The sequence below is a fragment of the Euprymna scolopes genome, chromosome 11 (assembly GCF_053919585.1).
Source record: "Euprymna scolopes isolate OS-2025 chromosome 11, ASM5391958v1, whole genome shotgun sequence".
Classification (NCBI taxonomy): domain Eukaryota; kingdom Metazoa; phylum Mollusca; class Cephalopoda; order Sepiida; family Sepiolidae; genus Euprymna; species Euprymna scolopes.
In genome coordinates this window covers 94,559,029-94,583,321 of record NC_136492.1, presented here as the reverse complement: position 1 = coordinate 94,583,321, position 24,293 = coordinate 94,559,029, and the positions used below count along the sequence as shown (strand labels likewise).

The 24,293-nt window shown below is 33.9% G+C and overlaps 2 protein-coding genes across 5 annotated transcripts in view; both read left to right on the top strand.

The window, feature by feature from the left end:
- LOC145287971 (QRFP-like peptide receptor) overlaps positions 1 to 24,057 on the top strand; it is a 578,499-nt gene extending 554,442 nt beyond the window's left edge. For all 4 annotated transcript variants that reach the window (XM_080135944.1, XM_080135946.1, XM_080135945.1 and 1 more), the window contains one exon: positions 23,200 to 24,057. In XM_080135944.1, coding sequence (XP_079992070.1) covers positions 23,200 to 23,592 — 393 coding nt within the window. In that variant the 3' untranslated portion in view covers positions 23,593 to 24,057. The remainder of the gene's footprint in view (positions 1 to 23,199) is intronic.
- LOC145287970 (uncharacterized) lies at positions 11,531 to 15,447 on the top strand. The gene is made up of 2 exons (XM_080135943.1): positions 11,531 to 14,501; positions 14,629 to 15,447. The coding sequence occupies exons 1-2, from the start codon at positions 11,648 to 11,650 to the stop codon at positions 14,958 to 14,960; spliced, it is 3,186 nt and encodes a 1,061-aa protein (XP_079992069.1). The 5' UTR covers positions 11,531 to 11,647; the 3' UTR covers positions 14,961 to 15,447.
- Positions 24,058 to 24,293: the final 236 nt, after the last annotated feature.

Below are 24,293 nucleotides of genomic sequence, written 5' to 3'. Positions count from 1 at the left end.
AACTTTTGAGAAGGGTTACTAATTAGTTCAGCAACTGTTTTGAGTTGTAAGTCACCTGCACTCGGTTGGTCGAAGACAAACCTGGAGCACTTATACTGTGACGCTATTTTATGACAAGAACAGGTCGTCTTAAAAAAATCGTTTGTATTGATCACTTGCGGTAGGAAGAAAGAAAGGTATTAGATGAAGATCCCTATTTTCGTTATTCTTTCTTATCGATTATTTAAAGTTAGGTATAAGTATATGTTCGTATATCTGTACTTGATTCTCTAATAAACTAATTAACCTATCACTTTGATTTTTAACACAGCTGTTAAACGTAAAATGTCAATTTTGTACTTCCATTAGTTTTATTAAAAGATGGTAAATCAGACGGTAAACTCCTTTCGTCTAAAATTTAGATACATTCGATGTTTTGAGAAATGTTAACAATAGTTATTAGAGGCCAGTTACTGTATATTCCTCAGATTGCAGTGTTTAAGGTATTTTAAAGTGATTTCAGACGATATAATATGGACACAATTTTACATTTAAAAATTCGAATCTTTCAGATTTGCATTCCATTCTATTTATAGTCATGACGCAAACTTTCATAGATTTCAGTTTCTTCTCAAGGCGTCTTCTGCTTAAACGTAAAATTTACATTTTTTTAATCAAATGATATAATGAACGATAATCAGCATTAGAATACAGTTATAGACATAAAGTTTAGTATCAATACATGTTTCATCATCATAAAGTATGAAAGTGGAGGAAGGTCTTCTGTAAGAGTATTCATCTAGTACATATTGCAATCCGTGTTATTCATTGTTCATAAATAAATAACAATTCATAAATCTTACACGTTTAGTAAACAGTGCTTAATATAAAGTACTTCTATATTTTTTGTATATATTTTTATTTATACAAATATTTTGGCTACATATGAACCGATGTGTTTCGGCTGTAGTTTTATTTAGATTAAATCTGTTCACACAACGTCAACCGTGATATAAATATCATTGTTGATCAGTCCTGAAATATTTAGCCTTAATATTGTTACAGCCTAAACATTTTCGCACATATATCGTCAAAATATATATATATATATATATATATATATATATATATATGAGAACAAGTAGTTAATAAAAAATGTTAAAATACTTTGAAAAAAGAGTTAAACACATATTTAATTTTAAAAAGGAAGAACTAAATAAGTGAATAGTCCTAAATCCGCTGGGTTTCAAAGAAATACTTTCCTTCACATCAGAGGGTAGGGTTTAGCAAAATGCGGGATCGGATTTTGCTTGCAAAAGTATTAAACGAAACTAAAAGTAAGTCATAGGTCTTACTTGGTAGCAAAAAGTGAAGCAGATGGAATAGGGTGAAGAAAAAAGTTATTTCACGTGAATGGATAGTCTGGTGGAGGGTAAAATATCCAATAGCGGTAAAATCCAAAAATCCAGAATCCAAAAAAGTTAGTTAAATTTCCATTTCCACAAGTAAAATCCAAGGGAATCGCGTAATTAGAAGATGGTCCAAAGTAACCCAAAAGGCAGAAATCCGTGGAATAATTCACAGATGGGTACAAGGAAAAGGGAATGAGTTCAAACATTATTAAAAGAAAGAGAAGATTGCGTAGAAAAAGAAATGGAAGAAATTTAAACTCAACTGTCATGGTTGGGCTAAGTTAAGAAAAATGACTGAAGAGGAAAAAAATTGAATGGTGATTGAGTTAATGTTAGAATAGAAAATCCAATGTCAAAATGACCCAGACAAGATGACGTTAAAAGGCGCCAAATTTTAAGCAAAAAAGGGGCCAACTGAAATGTACAAGTTATTACTTAAGAATTAAATTATCAGCAGGAGTTATTATACGACACCAATGAATTGAGAAGAAAAGTAAGTTAAATACATGATGATTGCAACGTCTTGTCAGACGAGTGCCACTCCCTCAGACATTTAAAATTTATAAGCCCAAATGCCTGAGGGAGTATCTATACACAGATGATGTTACAGAGTCTTAGCTTTGTACGACAGCTAAGTCTCTCTCTCGGTTCAAAATGTTGAGATCCAGCAACAAGCAAGAGCAAGATAGCCAGCAACATATCAAACTGCAGACCAGCTTAATGCGGGTAATGGTCTTCCGCTTTATTGTTTTTTAAATCAGAGATTTGCTTCTCCTAGAAGGTTGCCTTCACTACGGCTTACGGTAGCCCTCTCCACCCCAATACATATATATATACACACAAATATACTAGTTGGCCGTTGACCCCGAAAAAGGGTTCATTAAGTTAAATACATACACATGTATATACGTACATACAAACATACATATGAATACATACAATACACATATACATATATATACACACACAACAAATACACTCATATATACACACACATATATGCACATACATCTAAGTAAATAGATTAGTAAATAAATTAATAAAGACTTAAAAAACAAAATAAGGGGAGTAGATGACCGGTATCTGCAAATTCAAGAATAAGGCAAGTAAGAATGTAAGTAAATTCACATAAACACTAAAACGGAGATTGCAGATGTAAAACCGGCCAAACAAAGAAGCAATAAAGAATTACAATGAAAATTACAAAGTTATAAATTGCTAAGAAAGTATGTAGAGAAGATAATAACGTTATAGAAAAATATATATATATATATCTGAAAGGTTAATTTAATAGCAATGTAATTTCAAATTTACCAATTTATGGTAATACATGGCAGGTGCTCATCTGAACTCCAATCTCTGGTCCCCCTCCCCAATCTTTCACGATCAACACCCGCCTAGCTGAAACCACTGTAAAAAATTTTCCCTACTCCTTATCTGTGCCAAAAGTAAAACGTATATTCCATGAACAAAGCTTCTTTCTTAGAAGTGCACGCCTGTGGAACTCTGTTCCAGTTGCCTGTTTCCCACCTGACTACAACCTGGATGTCTTCAAGTCCAATGTAAACAAATTCCTGATTAACCGCCTCCTTAAGTAAGACACGTTATCAAATCTCCAACACTAACGTACTGTACACACAATAACCATTATCCTCGGGTGGCTTCCGTGCCTTGATAAGTGGTTGGCTATCTTGTAAAAAAAAACATAATTAAATTTGGACTTATGTGTGCAGTAGGAGATTAGTTCGTTTTTAAATTTTATTATATTATTACTTTGAAGGGAAGTAATTATAGTTATAGCTTCGGTTGTGCAGAGGCGACATGACTTAGTGCCTGGAGTATAAGACTTAACCTTTTTTTAGGATAGTCCATTTGATTGAGACGGGGGTATTGTTAGAATTAAGTTTATTAATTAAAGTGATTAGAGAAGTTCCTTGGTTATTATTAGAATTTTGGTTGTTAAAAGAAGAAGTGTGGTTTGATATTCTTTTCTTAATTAATGTTGAAGTAGCGTCGATATATGTATGTAATTTATGAACAGCTCGAGGTCTGAAATTAATATTAATTTGCTGATTTGTACTGGTGAAATAGTTTGCATTTTGTTCATTGTGATGAACAAAGGGCGGAACAATGATTGTAGAAGGACTGTTTTAGAGAGGATAATGAGTGTTGTTAGTGTTAGGATGGCTGTTAGGAGAAATATTATTATTATTATTATTATTATTATTATTATTGCTAGTTGTATGATTGTAAATAGGGGGGATTTTTGAATGGTATATTGGATTAGTAACTATATCAGATGGGGGATGGGAAGAGGGATAACTTAATGACAATATTAGTGTCTGTTATTGGAGGATTGCGTGCGATCTCTGTAATTGTGCATGAACATATAACATCTTTATGGCTGCAATCATTATTGAGTGGGCAAAGATGTTTGTTATTACAATAGCAGTTAGTTTTGGGTTCAATTGGGAAAGGGATTTTTTTAGTTGATTTAATTTTTTTGTTATTAGAAGTTTAGATACTTTGTACTAAATTAGGCATAGGTTAATAAGAAATCCTTATTGAGTTTTTATTGAAAATAGAACTATATATATATATATATATATATATATATATATATATATATATATATATATATATATATATATATATAGCAGCTGGGCGTACCCGGAATTTCTAATGAAGTAATTTTAGTTTTCAATTTTTGTTTAGACATATTTAAACATAAAGATGTAAACTTCTATTATAATTTTTGGGTGAAAATGAATTATTCGTCATGTAGTTAATTATTTTAAGTTATATTTTAAAATAGTTTATATTAATATTCGTCCGTACAAGGAAAAGATTTGTTTTTTTTTATTTTAGCTAAGTACATTATTGTATTACTAATAACAGATTAGAATAATAATTAATAAAAGAATGCTAATCGGAAACAATGTTTGATTTATTAACTTAATTACTACTTATGTTTGAGTCTAGAAAATTCGAAAAAATAATTTTATATGTAACACACACACGCACACACATACACGGACGGGCGCACGGACGCACACACCCACACCCACCCACCAACACACACACACACACATACACACATATATATATATTATATATATATATATATATATATATATATATATATATATATATATATGTTTATATCGATTTTTGAGAAAATGTTTGCGTTGCCGATTTCACTCAGTAGCTGTTCAACTGTTGGTATTTGATAGCGAGTACTTTTCATTGCTTTGTTTGCCAAGCGTAGGTCAGCACATATTCTAATTTCTCCGTTTGGTTTTGGCACTGCTACTAATGGTGAGACCCACGAAGTGAGTCCTTCCACTCGTTCAATAATATCATGTTTTAGCATTTCCCTGATTTCCCCCTCTACTGCTTGTTGAATATGAAATGATGTCCGTCTTGGTGGTGGTGCTACCGGTGTAACATTATCATCTATTCAAATTTTAAGTTGGAAGCTTTTCATTCTTCCTAATCCTTCTAGTGAGAGTAAGTGTTGCTTGAGAATTTCTTTTGCTGATTTTGGGGTAATATTTGTATTAATTGCTTTCACCTGTGCGCTATTCTTTTGGGACAATTTGTTAGCGTTGCAAAAAATTCACCTTTTAGTGGTATTGAAATATTCTCATATTCTCATAGCTAAGAGAGAATTTACTGAAACCACTAAAAAACGCATCGAAGCACAAAAATCAGGAAATCGTGACTTCTGGAAAATCTACAACAGTGTAGTAAGTAATGGGCAATAAACAATTCCCCCGCTAACAGTGCTCAGCCAAAGTAGCTCTAGTTCTCTCCAAACTCTACAACAAATTCCTTAATGAATCATGCTTTCCAGGCTGTTGGAAAACTGCTTCTGTGGTACCAGTATTCAAGAATTCTGGCGAAAGAACTGATCCATCAAATTATCGCCCCATTAGCCTCCTCCCACTTTTCGCTAAAATATTTGAGACCATAATTAACCATGCTCTAGTCCGGCACCTTACAGATGCTAAACTTCTGACTGACAAACAATATGGATTTAGACAAGCCCGTTCCACAGCTGACATTGTAATCTCTGAGCGTATATACCATTCACTGGACAAAGCGGAGGAGGGCAGAGCGGTAGCTCTAGATATATCTAAGGCTTTTGACAGGGTATGGCACAAGGGTCTCCTCAGGAAAATTAAATCATACGGTATCACTGGTAGAATACTTAGCATAATTAAATCCTTCTTAGATAAGAGAAAAATCCAGGTTGTTCTCGACGGTCGAACATCTAAACAGTGTGATATAAATGCGGGAGTGCGTCAGGGGTCTATCCTTGGACCTCTATTGTTCCTGATATTTATTAATGACCTCCCCGACAAAACTGCCTCTGAGATGGGTATATATGCCGATGACACTACACTCTATAAAAGGCATGACAGGAAAACAAATGAACACATATCTAAAGAAATGGCAAAAACACTAGAGGATGACTTCCAATCTGTAATGGAATGGGGACATAAATTGATAGCCACATTCAATGCTGCCAAGACTAAACTGGTTTCCTTCAATAACTACAAGAAACCTTCTCTGCCACCAATAGCAATGGCCAGTGACTCCCTGTCTGAGAGTACATCTTTCAAACTGCTTGGCCTAACGTTCACAGGAAACATGAGCTGGAGTAATTATATTGAAAACATTGCCAGGGTCGCTGCGAAAAAGGTAGGCTCTCTCTACCGTGCTAGAAAACTACTGACACCTGAAAGTATCCTGTATCTCTATAAGGCCACCATTCGCCCATGTATGGAGTATTGTTGTCACATCTGGACTGGTGCGTCTACTACTAGTCTCTCGCTCCTAGACAAGGTTCAAAAGAGAGTCGCCAATCTGATAGGCCCTGAACTGGCATCTAAGCTTCAGCCTCTGTCCCATCGACGAAACGTTGCATCCCTCTGCTTGTTCTACAAGTATTTTAATGGTAAATGCTCTGACGAACTGCAAACACTTGTGCCCCCACGACGCAGACACCCTCGACAAACCTGACAGGCAGCTAAATCCCACCCCCACACAGTAGAGATCCCTAGATGTAAAAGATCTTTCTACTCCAGTAGTTTCTTCCCCAGAACCGCTAGACTCTGGAATTCCATTCCAGGATCCTGCTTCCCTAACTGTACTGACATGCAGAAGTTCAAGTGCAACGTGAACCGACATCTTGCTGCCCAAATCCCTACATAGTTCCCCAGTAGTTGCTGGCCCTGATAGTAGCCCCCTACACCAAAGTGGCAATGTGCCTTGTTTGGTGTGAAATGTAATTAAAAAAAAAGGCTTTTGGTGTACAGCTTGTATCTTTTAATGTTAATTTTGGCCGTAATTTAGGGATTTCTTTAAATGTTTTGCTGTGGATGAGGTTGATGTCTGCTCCCGAAACTATCAATATTCTGATTGGTACGTCGTCGGTGTGGAAGATTTCGCTCTCTGATGAACTAATAGGTTCTACCTTAAAATCCCATGCCTGACGGTTTGATGTCCGTCTGCCATGTATGCTTTCCATTTACTCTTTTTCTTCAAGCGTGTTTTTTCGAAGTGAGTTATTACTCCCCAGTAATTACATTTCTCCCCAAACGCTCGGCATTTTGTTTGACCGTGTAAGTGGTCTGAGCCGTTACAACGGTAGCATTTTATCAATGGTTTCAAAGGGCTACTGGTGTCTCTGGCTGGTTTTCTATACACACTGTTAAGTTGATGTTTTAATTTGGTGGATATTCGAGTGCCCCCTTACATTCCCTTCTATACGCCTGTGTTTCAGTGGATTCAAATATAAATGCTCTTCGAATGTTTCCTCTACGGTTAAATCTGTTTCGTTCAAATACGCACGACGTAATTTATTTGAGGTGCATTTTTCTATTAACTGGGCCACTATAGGCTCATCCAGGTTGTATTCGCCGAAGTTGCATTTTGCTCCTTGCATGCATAGACGGGTGACGTAGGCATCGGTTGACTCTCCGTTTTCTTAACTAAGCATCCGGAATTTATGACGCTCAAAGAACCTATTTGTTTTTTGTATAAAATGATCGTCCAGGGCTATCTTTGTTGTTGTATGTAGGCTCTACTTGGTATCTACGGTGATTAGATTTGAATGATGTTTTTAGTTTGTTTCCTCCGTAAAATCGCAAGAGTGATAGTTGTCGCTTATCGTCTGTTATTTCGAACGCTATAAATGGAGAGAGCCATTTTCTGAAATAATTATTCTTTCATTTTTTTTTTTCAACTTTTAAATTTTCTGTTGCGTTTCTGTTGACTTTGAGCATTTTTTTTTTAGTAATTACTTACTGGTATCATCGAGTACTTTTTCCACGTTTGTTGTTCGTAATTAAGTAACTCGTTGCCGTTGACCTCGAGTACTTCCCCCCCTGTTTGTATTCGCTGTCTGTAGTTTAGTAACTCGTTGCTGTTGGCTTTGAGTACTTTTTTTCTTCTTGCTCTTCCACGTCGTCAGATTTGCTATTTGCTGAAGAGTCCCGAACTTCTGTCAGTGAGTTCTATTTATACTCCTTCTCGTGACGTCACATCAGACGTATTTTTCATTCTGAATATTCACATTTTAAAATTATATTTATTTGTATTTATTTGTTTATAAATGTAAATCCATAACAATGAATGGCTGTTGTAAACATTATACATACTTAGATAAACTACGAGGCTCGCTATTAACATTTAAATCAAAATGTATTTTCTAATGGACAGTTAACGTGTTCAAAATCAATGTAAAGTCATCAGAAATCATCGAATGTAAAACATGTTAACATTCAAAGGTGATGTTTACATCATTTTAAATATTGATTTAAAACTAATCTTTTGGTTAGATTTAAAATAAGCAAAACCCTGAGAATGAGAAATTGTAATGGAAAGATTAAAGAATTTGTAATCACTTTCAACCTCTACACTACAAGTACGACAATCATTATAACGATCATTGAATAAAACACAATAAAGAACGACACACTTTCTGCTATTGCTGTCAGACCGAAACAAAAACAAAAACCAGAATCGCGACAGTTAGGCCGTCGGCCCAGAGTGAAAATTCTTAATTTTAATGAGATGTAAAAGGGGTGGGCATGATTTTTGGATATAATATGTATAAAATCATAAGAAACATGGAAAAAAATTTCACAAGCAAGATTATGGTGCATTAATAAATAATTTTAATTTTAATGCACAAAAAAATGCTAACTGTTAAGTTGCCTTCGTACAAAAAAGTAGCCATTCAGAATACTTCTTTTATTTACTCCTTACAATCTACCAATCACAATCATCGTAGTGCGAGTTAAAAATTCAATATGGCTGCCTCCAGTGAAGAAGAAATGTTTGTAAACAAAGACAAAAAAGAGTACGTTATGTGCATATTTCCAACTAAAACATTGAATGTTAGATCTTTTTCAGTGAAGACATGGACGCGCTTTTTAGAATATGTTAAAAAATGGAAAGGTTTACATGGACCACAAGCAGAAATTGCGAAAAACTTTGACTTAAGCTGTGATTCAACTGAAATACCACCTCGTGTTGGGTTTCACCAAACTTGTTATGCACGTTTCACGGATTATCAGAAAATTGAAAGAATTCAGAAAAAACTAGAAAAGAATACTGATAACGTTTTCGAAGGTAAGTTTAAGCTTTTAATAATTTTTATTTTTATTGATACGTATTTGGAAAGAGACAATTTTTCTTATACTCCCTCTATTCACTTAGGCAAGTACGTGTGAACTGAACAGCATGAAAAATTTTATGGTAGGAAAAAATGGATTTAGAGTAACATTTCGTATATAAATTTAATGGAAAATCATCCTCCATTTCCTGGAGACTATTGTTAATTTTTTTTTACCATTAACCCTAAGTCTGAGTGCCAAGATTGTAATTTACCCCCTCCTCTCCCAATAAAAAAACGCACAGAATTTATCTTCACTAGAAAAAAGGTCAACACCTCTAAATTCTAAAATATATTTATTCAATTTAATTGATTTTTAATTTTTTTTTTTTTTTTTTTTGTAAACTTCTAAGTTGTACAATCTTTTTTCTTCTCGGGGGAGGGAGCGATTTAAATGAGGGTGTTAATCTACATTAATATCTTTTCAAACAATTGAATATGTACATAAAAGTTGGCATCTGTTTTAGAAAATTTCACTTGTAAAGAAAACAAAAAAAAAAAAACTAGAGTTTATTTCTATTTACTTGCCTCCCCCACGAGAACATAGATACAAAACAGGGTTTTATTGTGGGTAAAATTTAGTTCACCAAAAATGTATTCTGATTGGAACAAAAATTACAATTGCCTCAGTTTAGAAAGATTTCTCCTTCACAAATCTGAAACAAAAGATAACCTGTATTATCAGAATAAAGGGTACACTTTGCTCTTAGCCAAATGCTGTTACTATTTAACAGTTTTCATAATTTCAATAATTTTAGCTATTGGTTTTAATCTGGAAATGTTTCATTTCTTTTATGATTCTAAATATAGATACAACTGTCTATGGTACCATTTCTTGATTCTAGCACTTCCACAATCAGTCACTTGACAATCTATTCCATTAACCTTTATCCTCGTGTGGCTTTTAGCCTTGATAAGTGGTAACTCACTAGTAAAATAAAGTGCATTGCATATTGAATTTACCTACCAATTCCAATGATAAATATATTGCATGATTTTGTAAACATCCCTTGGTCCGATTAATAAGGAGTCACCAGACGATTTAATTGTAGAATGTAAATTAATAACATACAATTTTTTCACAGAAGTTTTATCAGCACTATACAAAAAAAATCTTAAATTTTCAATGAAATGTTTTGGATTTATGAAATAATGATTGGATATTTTTAATTTGAACTTTTCCATATACTTTGTTATTTCAAATGCATATTAAACTCCTAAATATATTTATTTTTACAGGGTCCCCATCTCAAGAAAACATTGATGCGACTACTGCCGAAAATGATGATCCACCAGCTAAAAAAAGACGGGTTCTTCGTTCCAATTTTGATCGACCATCTTTGCCAGCTAGATCAGAGCATATTTTACCAGATGTTTGCATACTATGCCAAAAAGTAAAAACTATAGTGTGCAAAGGATCTGGCAAAAGAAACAGGGAAAAACTTGTCAGATGTTCGACAATAGAAGCTGCTAATTTAAAACGAGCAGCAGAAGAAAATGAAAATGAATCACTCCTCATGCAAATAAGGAATAAAGATTGTGTAGCAATCGAAGTGAAATATAACTCATGTTACCGTGACTTCACTCGATATTTAACCAAACCAACCAAAACCGAACACTCTGAGCAAACTTCATATGCTAAAGCATTTGAGGTCTTTGCGAAATTAGTCCAAACAAGGATTATCGAAAACAAGGAAATCATGAGACTTAAAAAATTGAAAGATTTGTTTGTCAAACAGATTAAAGAAACACATGGAGTTGATGCGCATTTATATAAAACAGGATATTTAAAACAAAGATTAATGAAAAAATTTCCTCAATTATGCTTCATCACTCCTAAAATGAGATCACAAGGTGACATCGTGTATGTAAATGACATTACAGTGTCTTCTCTTGTAGAGGAAAAAACAGTACTCCATGAGGAAACACATACCACAACTCCAAGTGAAACAGAGTCGTCAGAAAATGACACAAACCAACAAACAAGTCATGTACGCTCAGATTCAAATCCTCTTTCTAACTTGTACATAACAGCTATGGATCTGAGAAATATTATTCAACAAGTAAAACCTCCTTCGTTATGGCCGCCAACAGCAGAAACATTAAATTTGCAGGAGGCTGAAAAGATGGTGCCCCATATTTTATTTAACTTTCTTGCATGGATAGTTGGGGCATCTGAAGATTTGTGCACAGAAAAAATAATGGACATATCTGCATCCGTCTATAGAAAGATTTTGTCTATTTCACAAGACATTATATTTTTGTCTTCTAACGGACGTACATTAATGCCAAAACATTTATCACTTGGTATGGCTGTACGCCATCTGTCTGGATCACCCCAAGTGATTGGTTTATTGAATGGTTTGGGACATTGTGTTTCTCATTCGGTGGTTTTAAATCATGATACAGCACTAGCTGAACTTGAAATCAATCGTGGAGAAAATTCTATTCCATCCACCATCCAGGCAGGTATTCCAACAACTTTGGTCTGGGACAATAATGATTTTGGTGAGGAAACTTTATCTGGACATGGAACAACACACAACACAACTGGGATAATAATACAAATATGTTAGTCGAACCGTATGCATCTAAGATTGCAGTAGAAGGACTCAAAAGAACACGGAAAAGAACATTGGAACCACCAGAAGTAAATTTGGCTACATACACCGGTGGAAGAAAAGATGGCCCACTACCATTTGCTGAACATGTTTCACTTCATTCAGATCGTGTATTTCTGCAAAATTCTCTAAAACTTGATATAGCGTACTATATCACAAAATTCGGCAGTGAAATTATATTACCATCTTGGACTGGGTTTAACCAACTCCTGTGCAAAAGGGAGATTGCATCAAAATCTACCATAGGTTATTTACCCGTAATTGATGTTAGCCCCACAGAAATGGATACAGTCCTTACAATTCTAAAAAAAAGCATTGACATTGCAGATCAACTCAAGTTAGAGTCTCTTGTTATTGTAATGGATCAAGCAATCTATTCAAAGGCACAATTAATTAGATGGAGAAATCCATATTTCATGAAGAGATTGGTGATTCGACTTGGTGCTTTTCATACAGCAATGTCCTTTCTTGGGTGTTTGGGAAAGCGTTTTCGTGATGCCGGGCTTCAAGATATTCTAATAGAATCAGAAGTTGTTGCTGTAGGCTCAATAAATGGAGTTTTCACAGGTAGACACTATAACAGAGCAGTTAGAGCCCATAAATTAGTGGCCGAAGCAATGCAGCATATGCGTTTGACAACCTATTTAAACAGCATTCCTGAAGAAAAGGCAGAAAAAGTGAAGCATTTAATGACATCCTTGTCACAATCATTCCCAGGACCTCAGTATGAAGAAATTCTGAAGGGAGAACATTTTCAAAGTTTTCTATCATCCTATGAAGAATTTATACAGGTTGGCAACAAAAAGCAAACTTTTGCATTCTGGAGTTCTTATATTGACATTGTAGAAATTCTTTTACTTTTCCTTAGAGGTATTCGAGAGTCAAACTGGGAACTTCACTTGGCAAGTGTTAGACAGATGTTACCTTGGGTGTTTGCATATGACCATGTAAATTATAGCAGATACCTTCCAGTTTACTGGTTGGAGATGTCTAATCTCGCTAATACTCATCCAGTGATATATACACAATGCATTGGAGGAGATTTTGCTGTTCAAAGAAGCTCAAATGCCTTTGCTAAAATTCCTTGTGACCAAACCATCGAACAAACTGCTAATCGTGATTCAAAAACAAAAGGTGGTATGACAGGCTTCAGCACAAACAAGAGAGCCGTCAACAGGTGGATATGGTCCCATCATGCGAGAGGGTCTATTACCCATGAATGTGAAACTATGGCTGGCAAAGGAGAACGAAGTGGAACACGATCAGATCTTTTACACAGTCGGATGAAACATGATAAGCTTGCTATTGGAAAGATAATAGACACAGTAAACAGTATGTTTAATCCATTTGAGTATGAACCAGCTGAGTTGATCCATATTGCATCAGGATTAGTTGCGACACAAGATGTTCAAAATGATCTGCAATTTGCTAAGGCAAGGGGCGAATCAGAATTTGAATATTTCTGTGGGCAGCGTCTACAAACGGGAGAAGTTGATTTTTTTGCCCCGATGAAAAGAATGAATTTAAAAACATTCTCCAGTATGTCTAAAAAATCAAATCATCATGTCCACGGAAAGGATATCACTTTGGAAGCAGATAGAAATCTCCTAGCAAGATTGGTTGTGATTGGTAGAATCCGGAACATTAATCTTCAAGAATTACTGTCATATTCCTTAGGTCCATTACCATTGTCCCTTGCAAATTCACATGGATCGTTGGTTAAAACTAATAAAGCAAACTTACTTCATGCTTTAGAAAGCCATGCTAACAATCCTATTGTTGAGAACCCTATAGTAGGTGGCATATATATAGTGGATGGTATGTCGCTGATACACCAATTAAATTTGAACAAATTACAAGGAGAGAAAACATTTCTTAATCTTGCTCTTGTTATTTTGAAAAGTTTAGTGAACAGGGCAAAATCGAATCATTCTAAAGAAATTCATTTTGTTACTGATACATACCAGCAGATCTCTATAAAAAATATCGAGAGGGATAAAAGAGCTGCTACTAGCTCTCAGATAAGAATCCATGGTCAGCTCCTTCCTCAGCAATGGAAGAAATTTCTTTCAAATGGAGAGAATAAAAAGTCCTTAATAGAATTCTTGGATGAAACATGGTCTAATGTTTCAACATCAGAGCTTAGAGGAGTGAAGGTATTCTTGGCGCATAACAAGAAATGTCATTCCTTCTCACCTGGAAAAGAGGCAAGTGATATTGTCATCCGGTTAGAAGAGACAAAACTTTGTAGCTCACAAGAAGAAGCTGATACACGGATTTATTTGCATGCTTCTTTTGCAGCCAACACTAGTACGGATGTAATCATTATGAGTCCTGATACCGATGTGTTTGTAATTGGAGTTTCTTTACAAAATCTTATTCCCGCACATTTATACTTCCACACAGGAAGAGGAACAAATTTGCGAACAATAGACATCAAGATGATAAAAGACAACATTGGAGAGTCTGTCAGTCAAGCCTTGATTGGTCTACATTGTTTTACAGGATGTGATAGTGTCAGTTCATTTTACGGAAAGGGCAAAAAGAAAGCACTTAGTTTATTACTGAGAGAGAATGAGTTTTGTTACGCATTCAGTGATCTTGGTAATGAATTTTATGTGAAACCAGACACAGCAAAATCATTGGAAATGTTTGTTTGCAGGTTGTATGGCCAACAAAATGTCACAAGTGTTAATGAAGCCAGATACAACATGTTTAGATTCCAAAGAAAATTGGAAATCACAATGCCTCCAAATCAAGATGCCCTGAGTGAACACATCAAGCGAGCTAACTATCAAGCAGGTACGTTTTATAAATATTTAATTTCCAATTATATGTAAAAATTAAATATATGGAGTTTCATTGTTATTTGCTTATTAGAAAGGATGAAAATTATTCAATATTAATGTTAATTTCTTTCTTTTTTCAGGTGTCTATAAAAGGAGCCTCCATGCAAATCCTGATATACCATCCCCTGATTGTCATGGATGGAAGATAGAAAATGGAGATTTAGTAATCCATTGGATGAATCTTCTTCCTGCTCCAGACAGTTTAATGGATTTAATTAACTGCTCTGCCAAATGTAAAAAAAGTCATTGTAAAGACGTTAACATTTGTACATGTCTCCAAAACAGGGTCCCATGCACAGATATGTGCAAGTGTGCAAGAGATTCTTGTTATAAAATTAGTAAAAACATTGGACATGATGATGATGACACTGATGATGGTGATGACGACGACGATGATGATGAAGTGGCATAAGCAGTGATCAGTTTTAAATAAAAGCATATATGATCTTATTTACTAACATGTTGTTTGTTTAACTTTCATTAAAAATGCCTTTTTGTCCTTTAAATCTGTGTTATTATTCATAGATTCAAAAAAATACTTTTTAATGAAAATTGACAAACATTGTATATTTTACCAAGTTGATGTGTATAAAAAATGACACAAAATCGCAGCTCTACCTCAGGTTTAAACGACCTTGTTACATACAAAATATAGCAATAGATTTGTATGACTAATAATATTGGTAGACTATAGGTGTCTCTACATGAGAAATATCAAAATGTAAATCTATTTCTTTAGTTATCCACAGAAAAGATTGAAGTTGTTTCAAATAAGATGTTTGAAAAAAGCTTTTTTAGAAAAATATTCCCTATTTTGAAGCATAGTAAATATATTAAGTCCAATATTTATGTATTAAATGATGAAGAAATAAATTGGGAATAAAATGTGCTAAACTAGATGTCTGTATTGTTATCGGTTTGTGTGCTACTAAGGTTTAAGCAAGTCATAATGTTCTATTTGATGATTGTCGGCCATCTTTAAATATGGCCGCCGTTTTCATTAATGCGCAACATTTGTGCTTGTGAAAAAAAATATGATGTTCAGGAGTCTATTGGCATTCATTTGACACCATTTTTTCTTCCACCCCCAACCGAGGTCACAGAATCAAAAATCTAGAGGGATTTTGACCTTTGGGCCCATAGCCTAAGTCGTAGGAGTCGTAATAAAGATATATAAACAAAGTCGGTAGCACATGTTTTGTGTTCATGCTTCTGTTGTTATCTTTTACCTCCCTCTCTGTATATATCTCTCTCTCTATCTCTTCCTCTATCTCTTTCTCGATTAGCCTTTGATATTAGTGTTGTGTAAATGTTTATTTAGAGAGAAGTGGTGGTTGTTCCCTTTTTGTAAGAGAATAATACATCATATCTCCTCCTGTATCAAGGTAGAGAAAATGAAATATAAATTAAGATTAACTAGTTTCTGAAAACTTATCGCAATACACGTTTATTGATATATGAATAGATCGCCAGATATAGATAGGGTAATAGAAATGTTAATGGGACAACGGTATAGGCATTCATAAACAGAAAAACTTTATATAATGGGTATATATAAACAAGCAAATGAAACTCAAAATTGAATCAAAATCCAGACAGGAGACCTTGAATAATGAACAGATAGAGGTCTTAATATTTTATCAGGTAGAAACCACAACGACAATGAATGATAATAGAATGAATTTGTCTGAACAGTCTATTGCAATATCAAGAAATTATTAATCAAAACACTAATCGAAAGTTAGTCGACAGAATATTTCTATTGATTATAAAGGTTAGAAGATATATATTTTATGAGCTGTGCCGTTGAGGTACAGTAAAATATTAATATAGGTATCTTTATAATATTTTGCTTGCTTCCTTCCTTAGTTAGTTCGACTTTACGCTTTGAAAAAGGTCATGTACAATTTCAAAAATTAAAACAAAAAGCCAAATTTAGCTTTGAAAAGGCCAATCTGGCAACCCTGAACAAGAATATGACAATGATATACTTTTATGTAGCTTTGTAGACGATTATCATTATCATAATATATGATAATTTTTGTAATAGTATGAGAAATGAACTCGTAGTAATTTCAACGTTCAGCAGGTCTTCACCGAAGTAAAAGTCAGGAAAATATTACATAAAAATGGGAACATTAGAGGGAAATAGGGAAAAATCGTTTGCAAGGAGATGCTTGACTAACGAAACAAATTAAAGATTGTTTTTTGCAATTTTATTTTATTATTTGGATTGAATTTTACAGCCCAATATTACTTTCTGAATATTTATTAGCATGTATTAATTAATCTTATTTGGGGAAGTTCTGTATTTAAAATACAGAAATGTAAATAAATCTATATTTTCTTCGTGGTATTGATTTTTTCTGCACTATAAAAACTAATTTTTTACGCTACCAAGAAAACTATAGGATTCATCATAACATTCTTATTTTTGATAAAAACTGTATTTTTGATTCATTTTAAGTTTGATCTTATATCCAATTCGGAGATTTCCTCTATCTTTTGATATTAATATTATGTTTACTAATAAACAGTTAGATAAAACAATTACTATTTTGCTCCCTATTAAATCCCCACTTGCACGCAAAACACTTTATTTTCAGATTATAGGATTAGAGGTTTAGCTAGTTTTGTTCAGATTAACCAATATTATGTTCCGGAAAATCAATGGTATGTCTATATATGTGAAATTCTCTTGGGTGTTGGTTAACTAATATTTTCGTTATTAAGAAAACATTTTTTTAATAACGAAGCCATTTCTTGAGATATGTTACGTTATGATGCATTTGTCTCCTGTCAGAAAATGAGATTTCTCGTGATATGAGTTCAAATTGCATATTTTTCACGGTTTCCTCACATTTTCTACCCTACATTTAAAGCATTTTTGTTTATAGAACACATCTTCACTGATAAAAGATGGACATTTTTCAGATTTTATAAAATTGCTGATATAAAATTGCTGCATATCGTATCAGTATTTTAAACAACGATATTGAACAGAAAATTTTCACTGCAAATATTGCAAAATGTTTTGGATGATATCTCTTCTACTAAACGTTGTTTTTCATTCACTTTGCTAACCGTAATTAACACAACTTGAAAATTGTAATCCTATTTCGATATAAAGATTCTACATACCTTTCAAAAAGTTCTGTAATAACCATTTCATTTATTTTAAATATATTATTTTTCATAAACAGACTATTTTTTATTTATTTATTTATTTTTTGTATACGATAATTTTAATAAGAATTGAAGATATCAAATAATCTGAGGAAGGTGAAGACTCGTGTAACAAGAAATATTTTAAATCAATCGAACGATTCATAAAAAGTATTCGTGCTTTTCGATCTACTTCATTAGCATTTCGACACAACGTTTCGACTGATGTAAGCGGCGCCTTCAATAAGTTTCAGACATTTTGTACGGGCATTTAGAATCGCCGTAGACTCTTGGAAATTCAGTATTGTATTGCTATACTTCATGAGATGACTGACCTACTTTTATGATTTTAGGTTCAAGTGTTTGAGAGGCGTAAGAGATTCAAGAAAAGCGGGATGTATGTGAGGGTTGATGAGAGGTTTGGGAGGAGTAAGGAAGTCTGCGCACCAGAGTTGATTGGCCAAATGAAGAATCTCATGGATAAGTACCGTCGTGTGTCTATAGAGACAATAAGTGCACAGTTTGATATCAGTGTGAAGACTGTGAACACAATTATTCGCGAGGAAATAAATATGCGGAAGATTTGCACGAAGTTTGTTCCAAGGGTGCTCAGAGAAGATTAGAAACAAAGGCGTCGTCATGACTAAGATATGCATTATAGCAGTTGATATTTTCCAAGTTTATAACAGAATTGTATTGTACATTGTTCTTCTAAAGTGTTCTAACGTTCAGATTGCATTTTGAAATTCACCAGTTATGACAATCAGGCTTTAGTAGGGTTTATTCCAATTCCTGCTATAACTTTTCATTCATGTCTGTAATTATAAAAATTGGTTAGTCATCTCATAAGATGTTCAGCAATAACATACTGAGTTTTCAAGAGTCTACGACAATGTTAAATACCTTTACAAAAAAGTTTGAAAACTTATTGCAATCACCTTGTATTTGACCAGATGAGCATCAAGACAGTCCCTCACCATCCATTTAGTCGGGACTTTGCTCCCTGTGACTTTTTGTTATTTCCTAAGCTCGTGTAAAACCTTATAGTCTGTCGTTATGAGACAATTTAGGAGATAAAAGAGGCTGTGACGCGGGTAATTGACGTGCTCACATAAGAGGACTTCCATAGTGCATTCCAGAAGTTATTGTAACGGGACAATAAGTGCATTGCAGTTGGAGGAGATTACTTCGAAAGGAACTAGAGTTTTATGTGTGTACTACTAATAAAGGTACCCATACTAAAAAAAAACCTCTGGTGATTTATTTAAGGCACTTCGTAACCTCTAATGTTCTTCATATACACTGTGTTGGACTCCGAAATCTTTATGTCAAACTCCGAAATCTGTTCGGAATATCAAACCGAACTCATTCTTTAATTCGGTGGTCGTAGACTGTCCTCACTGCGTAAGCTATGATCTGGAAGAACTATTAAATGAGTAATGGTTCCATTAGTGTTACTTAGCATCTAATATATTGAAGCACACCTTTTCTAGTGATTTGTAATGTACAAATAAATCGTAGTGTGATTCGTCTATTACAAACTTTTGAACCGGAAACAATTGGAGTTAAGTAATGAATGATGTTATTGAAAAATATTTTAAAACACTTAACTGAGATTTGAAAGTGCTCTATTTATTTAAAGTGCTCTATTTATTTTCTAACAACCAGAATGGTATAACGCTCATAAGTCACTAGACATATGATTAAAGCAATATAACTGAGGAGTTCAAATAAAAAGGACTTATAACACCTATTAACAACCGGTAGATTTATATTAACACTCATATTCTTGATGCACCGTTATTTTATCTCAGCAGTAAATTGAAATAATAATAATGTCAAAATATAGTTTTTATTTTACAAGAGTAAAACATATTGCTATATTATATTTACTTGCTATAAATAATATAATTTCAGTTCAATGAAAAAGAAAGGATTTATTGTGTTAGTTATTTACTGCAGATGTATGCGCAAACAATACAAGTATCCAGAATTAAAAGAATAATAGATACATGGCTAACCATGATATTCAAAGATCCATTAAAGGATTGACACTTTTCCTTCTATGGCCAGGAACATTTATTTAGTTTCTGTCAAAGTTGATTTTTCCCCTCAGGACTTATCTTGCTTTAATTTTTTTTTGTATGTTTTCTAACAACATTGCATCGTATATAATTTAGACTGTGTCTGAAACACACTGTGATATTGACAATAATAAAGGTTTGTGTTAATGGTGTTTAAAGAAAGAAAGCGAGATTCAAATCTGCTTTCTTCTTACTTCCGCTTTTGAAATATTAATGGGTTCATTGTATCAAATTTGGCAATCTTTGAACAGACTTTTGTTGATATCATAAACAACAATCAGACTGTACAGTGTTATTCTGTCTTCATTCACACGTTCCTATATCATGTCAAAATCAACTTTTACTTGTTATCTAGATTCGCTATTATACAAAATAAAGCATACACTTTCTTTGGCTCATGAACAGTCTATGTAGTTTAGCTTTTCTTTGCTATAATATTCTCTTTTTAAAACTAAAGTATTTGCTTCATCCAAATACATAAAAAAACGGAATAAATAAAAAGACATCGAAACGTGGTGAAGCAACAATTAAAGATATGAGGATGATATGTCCGCAATAAATAAACGAATAAATAATACTCATCTCAATAAACATTCCAATTAATTAAATAATATATATATAATATTCGGTACGGACCCGACAATGAAGGACCAGATAATAAATAAACGTGGAGGTATAAGACCCAAAAATCCGACCTTGATCGCCCTGCAGGGCCCGTGGCGCAGTAGATAGAGACGTTGAATCTCTACGTTTCCGGGTTAACATTGTATGAAGATAGCGGTTTCAATCCTACCCAAAGCCGACCAGAGGCTTAGTTGGCCAAAACGTGGTGAGACGAAAAACAACTGTGGAAGGCAGTAATTGCTTGGAATGCAGACAGGAGATCCGGAGTTACTATCTCATCGCGGTTACCACCTGACGAAGGCCAGAGGAATAGTTGATCGAAACGTCGTGAAACACCAATTAAAAAGATGAGGATAATAGTCCGCAATAAATAAATAATACTCTTCTCAATATATATTCCAATTAATTAAATTATATGTGCGATTAATTATGTATAAATATTGTATTAATTCACAGCAAATCATTTTTACTGCGTATTCAAACTGAGTGTAAGCGCCCTTCAAAGATAAATATAAAATCATGTTTCGCTAGTGTTCGTATTTGTATCAAATAATGTTCGTGTTAGTAAAACTGAAAATAACATAAGCAACGATTTAAAAAAATACATCACAAAATTTAAAAATGCAAAATATCATATGAAATGATAGAAAAATAAGTAAAGATAGGAAAGAACCGACTCATTATAGGAATAGAGTAAAATATCTTTCTGGGTTCACAGTCAATAAAGATTAAGTTTAGGGTCCAATAGATTCTGGAAATTTAGAATAAATATAAATAGCAATATTTATATAGTAATCCCCGCCACATAAAAAAGCTCAATACAACCAAAATAGGAAATAGAGCTTGTTATAGAAGAAAAATATTAAAGACTGTAAAAACATATTTTACATTAATTTATTATTCGGTGGGATAATCAAAAAAGGTATATTGAAATTTCCTTAATCCGCGGAGTTTCAAAAGGATACATTCTTTTCATCAGATGAAAAATATTATCAAATGAATATAATAGTGCCGCTGTGAATTTGCCGATACTCGCATTAATTGAAGCAGCATTACATGAAAACTACCCATAAATGCAAAATAAATACAACTTTTTTGTGCAAAAGTTTTATAAAATAAGGGAAAAGATGCCCCGGCAATATTTTGTAGAAATACGGCTTTTCGCGGTTTCAACTTATGTCAGGGACCACATAAAGCCTGCATGCTGGCTATCTTGCTGAGAAGACCAGATGCCGACACTGATAGCATGGATTGTGTTTGTCTATGTTGTGCCTGCACAAATAATTAACAAGAACACGAAAGTAAAGGTATACAATAATATATTAGGAAGAAAAATTATATACATATTTACATTCTTTAAGTATACTTCAGTTGGAGATATTCCGGCAGGTGGCGTGTTGCATGTCTTACTGGAGGCAGCATAAGCGTCTTGCCTATTTGACGGTCGTTGCCGGACTCCCCCGGTATTAGTGATTGATACCTTTATATATCTCACTCACCCGCCTATGTTAATTAGTAGGCGTCTCCAAAACAGTCTATCTTCTATATGAGCCATAAAGAACTATGTTTCTTTTAAACAATTGTTATTTAATTATTAAAACGTGTTCTTGCTGTGCAGTCAAGTTGTCTGGAAAAATAACAGTAAAGGAATGGTTGTGATTGTTTTTATGGCCGCTACTATCTCACTACAAAGAGTCATTAATTGGTTATGCAAATTAACTCAGCACGGATTGCTCCTTGATGAGAGTAGTCTGCCGAAAACAACCTTTCTCTGTTTTCCACAGTTGCCAGCGACCTTGCCAGCCGAAAACCGATATCAGCTTCCAAATACACAAAACAAAATATTCCAGAGCATAATCTTCGCTGGCCATAAATTGACTGATGGCGAAACCTCGAATTCAGAGTTCACAACTAATTGAATTTACTTCTTTTAGTTTTTAAGCTAACCAAGATTTTAGTTCTAATAATTGTCCCTTTCGCCATTTGCTGGCTGAATGGGCACAATACAGGACGAGCGTAAATTATCAATATGGCAATATACCTTCTTATAATCTCTAATTACGAACATATTCGGCTTCCTTTTACACCGACCTTTAGACTTGTTATTGTTTTGAGTTATTATGTCTGAGGTAACAGCATAAAACTAAAACAAATATGTTATCGATTTGGTGATAGAGAGTGGTACATCCTTTTGCTGTATTTTTATTCTCGTTTTGGTTTGGTCTGTTTCTAGATTTTAACACAGAAGCAGTGGAGCCAAAACAATGCAAAAAATGTTTTCAGATGCTTACATAAAAGTCGATCAAATCTCTTTCTAATTTGGAAAGTATATTATCAGACGTTTCTTTTTTTTTTTTTTTTTCCTGTTGTTACTATGTGTTTTGATTGGTTACCATTTGGTAATACCAGATGGCGTATCAAATATCTGATCAGTAGAGATTTTTACCAATTCTTCTTGGCTCAGGATGACGGGTTTTATTCAGGAAAGTGGTTGGTGGTTAGCGAAAATACTACCTTTTTCAACCTTGACACCTGCCAAATACCAAATTATTAAGAACAGCTGAAAAGAGTAAATGCCGCGACTGGATTGCCAGTGGCGGAATCTTTTATTGGGGGGTGCCTATCTCTTCTATTTTTCACTCATACGGAACGTTAGTTTCTTTTAAGTAATTACACCTGTGTGTTTTCGCTAAGCATTTAAGTTTATACACTGACTGATGACAAAAACTCGAATTCAGAGTTCAGACGTTATTTAATGTACTTCTTTTATCTTTTCAGGTAATCAAGATGTTGGTACTAGTGATTGTTCTCTTCGTCATCTGCTGGCTGCCAATTCTGACAAATAACGTCCTTGTTGCGTGCGGCCATCTTCCTGCTTTGAACGTCGGTTATTTGAAACCAATGCGTGAAGTGTTCTACCTGATGGCGTACTCAAACAGCTGCGTAAATCCGGTCGTCTATGGCTTTATGTCGAAAAACTTCCGTGAGGCATTTATTCATGCACTCTGTTCTTGCATCCGAGGCAAAGAATACATGCGGCGCCTACGCTTCGAGCGGCATAACTCAAGTGTAACGAGATCGACGCAGATGGGATACATAAAAGAGATAAAACTGGAGGATATCGAAATGTGTTCAAAATATGGTTCTACATACAGTCCCGATAATGTCTGAACACTCATGATGTATGCATCGAAAACTAACCGGTTTTGACCTTTCATTAAAATAATAAAGACAGCGACAAAATGTATGAAAAAAAGGATATATATTTCTTGTAGAAACATTAAAATTCCTCCCAACAGTCTCTTGTCGACCCTTTGTTGATATTTGTTATATATGAGCTGTCCCACTTGATTTCAAAGATGACATAAGATCCGTACAGTTCCACATTTCATAGACCATCTATTGTGTATCGTACGTGTTGTATTAATTATTTTATAACAGAAAAAGAAGTGATGAACGTTATGTTAATACACCAATCATTCGATATGTATATGCTTATAAATAGATACAATTATGTACACCATTAATGTATACGGCTATTAAAACATTGTTACGACTTGAGTAAATTTGGTGTGTGTAATTATATTATGGTGGATGTTAATAAATATTAAATGATGAAGAAAAATAAAAGTTAAATAATATAGTCATTATTTTTTTCATTATTGTTTTTACTCAAATTGTCTGACATGACATTTTACTATTTTCATGAAACTAATTTTTTGCAGAACATTAAGAGTAATAATTATTGAGGATCGTATAATTAGGTTAGAAAAATCTACGCAATGGCTGAATGTACGTTTTTGCAACATTTTACATAATTATTTTGTGAATCTTGATGAATTGTCTTCCTACAATTGAACGTTCAACACGTA

What these genes read in the sequence shown, in the direction of transcription:
- LOC145287970 (XM_080135943.1), top strand. Translation starts at nt 11,648, where the DNA reads ATGTTAGTCGAACCGTATGCATCTAAGATTGCAGTAGAAGGACTCAAA. An exon ending in GCGAGCTAACTATCAAGCAG is followed by an intron (nt 14,502 to 14,628) that starts GTACGTTTTATA and finishes TTCTTTTTTCAG; the next exon opens with GTGTCTATAAAAGGAGCCTC.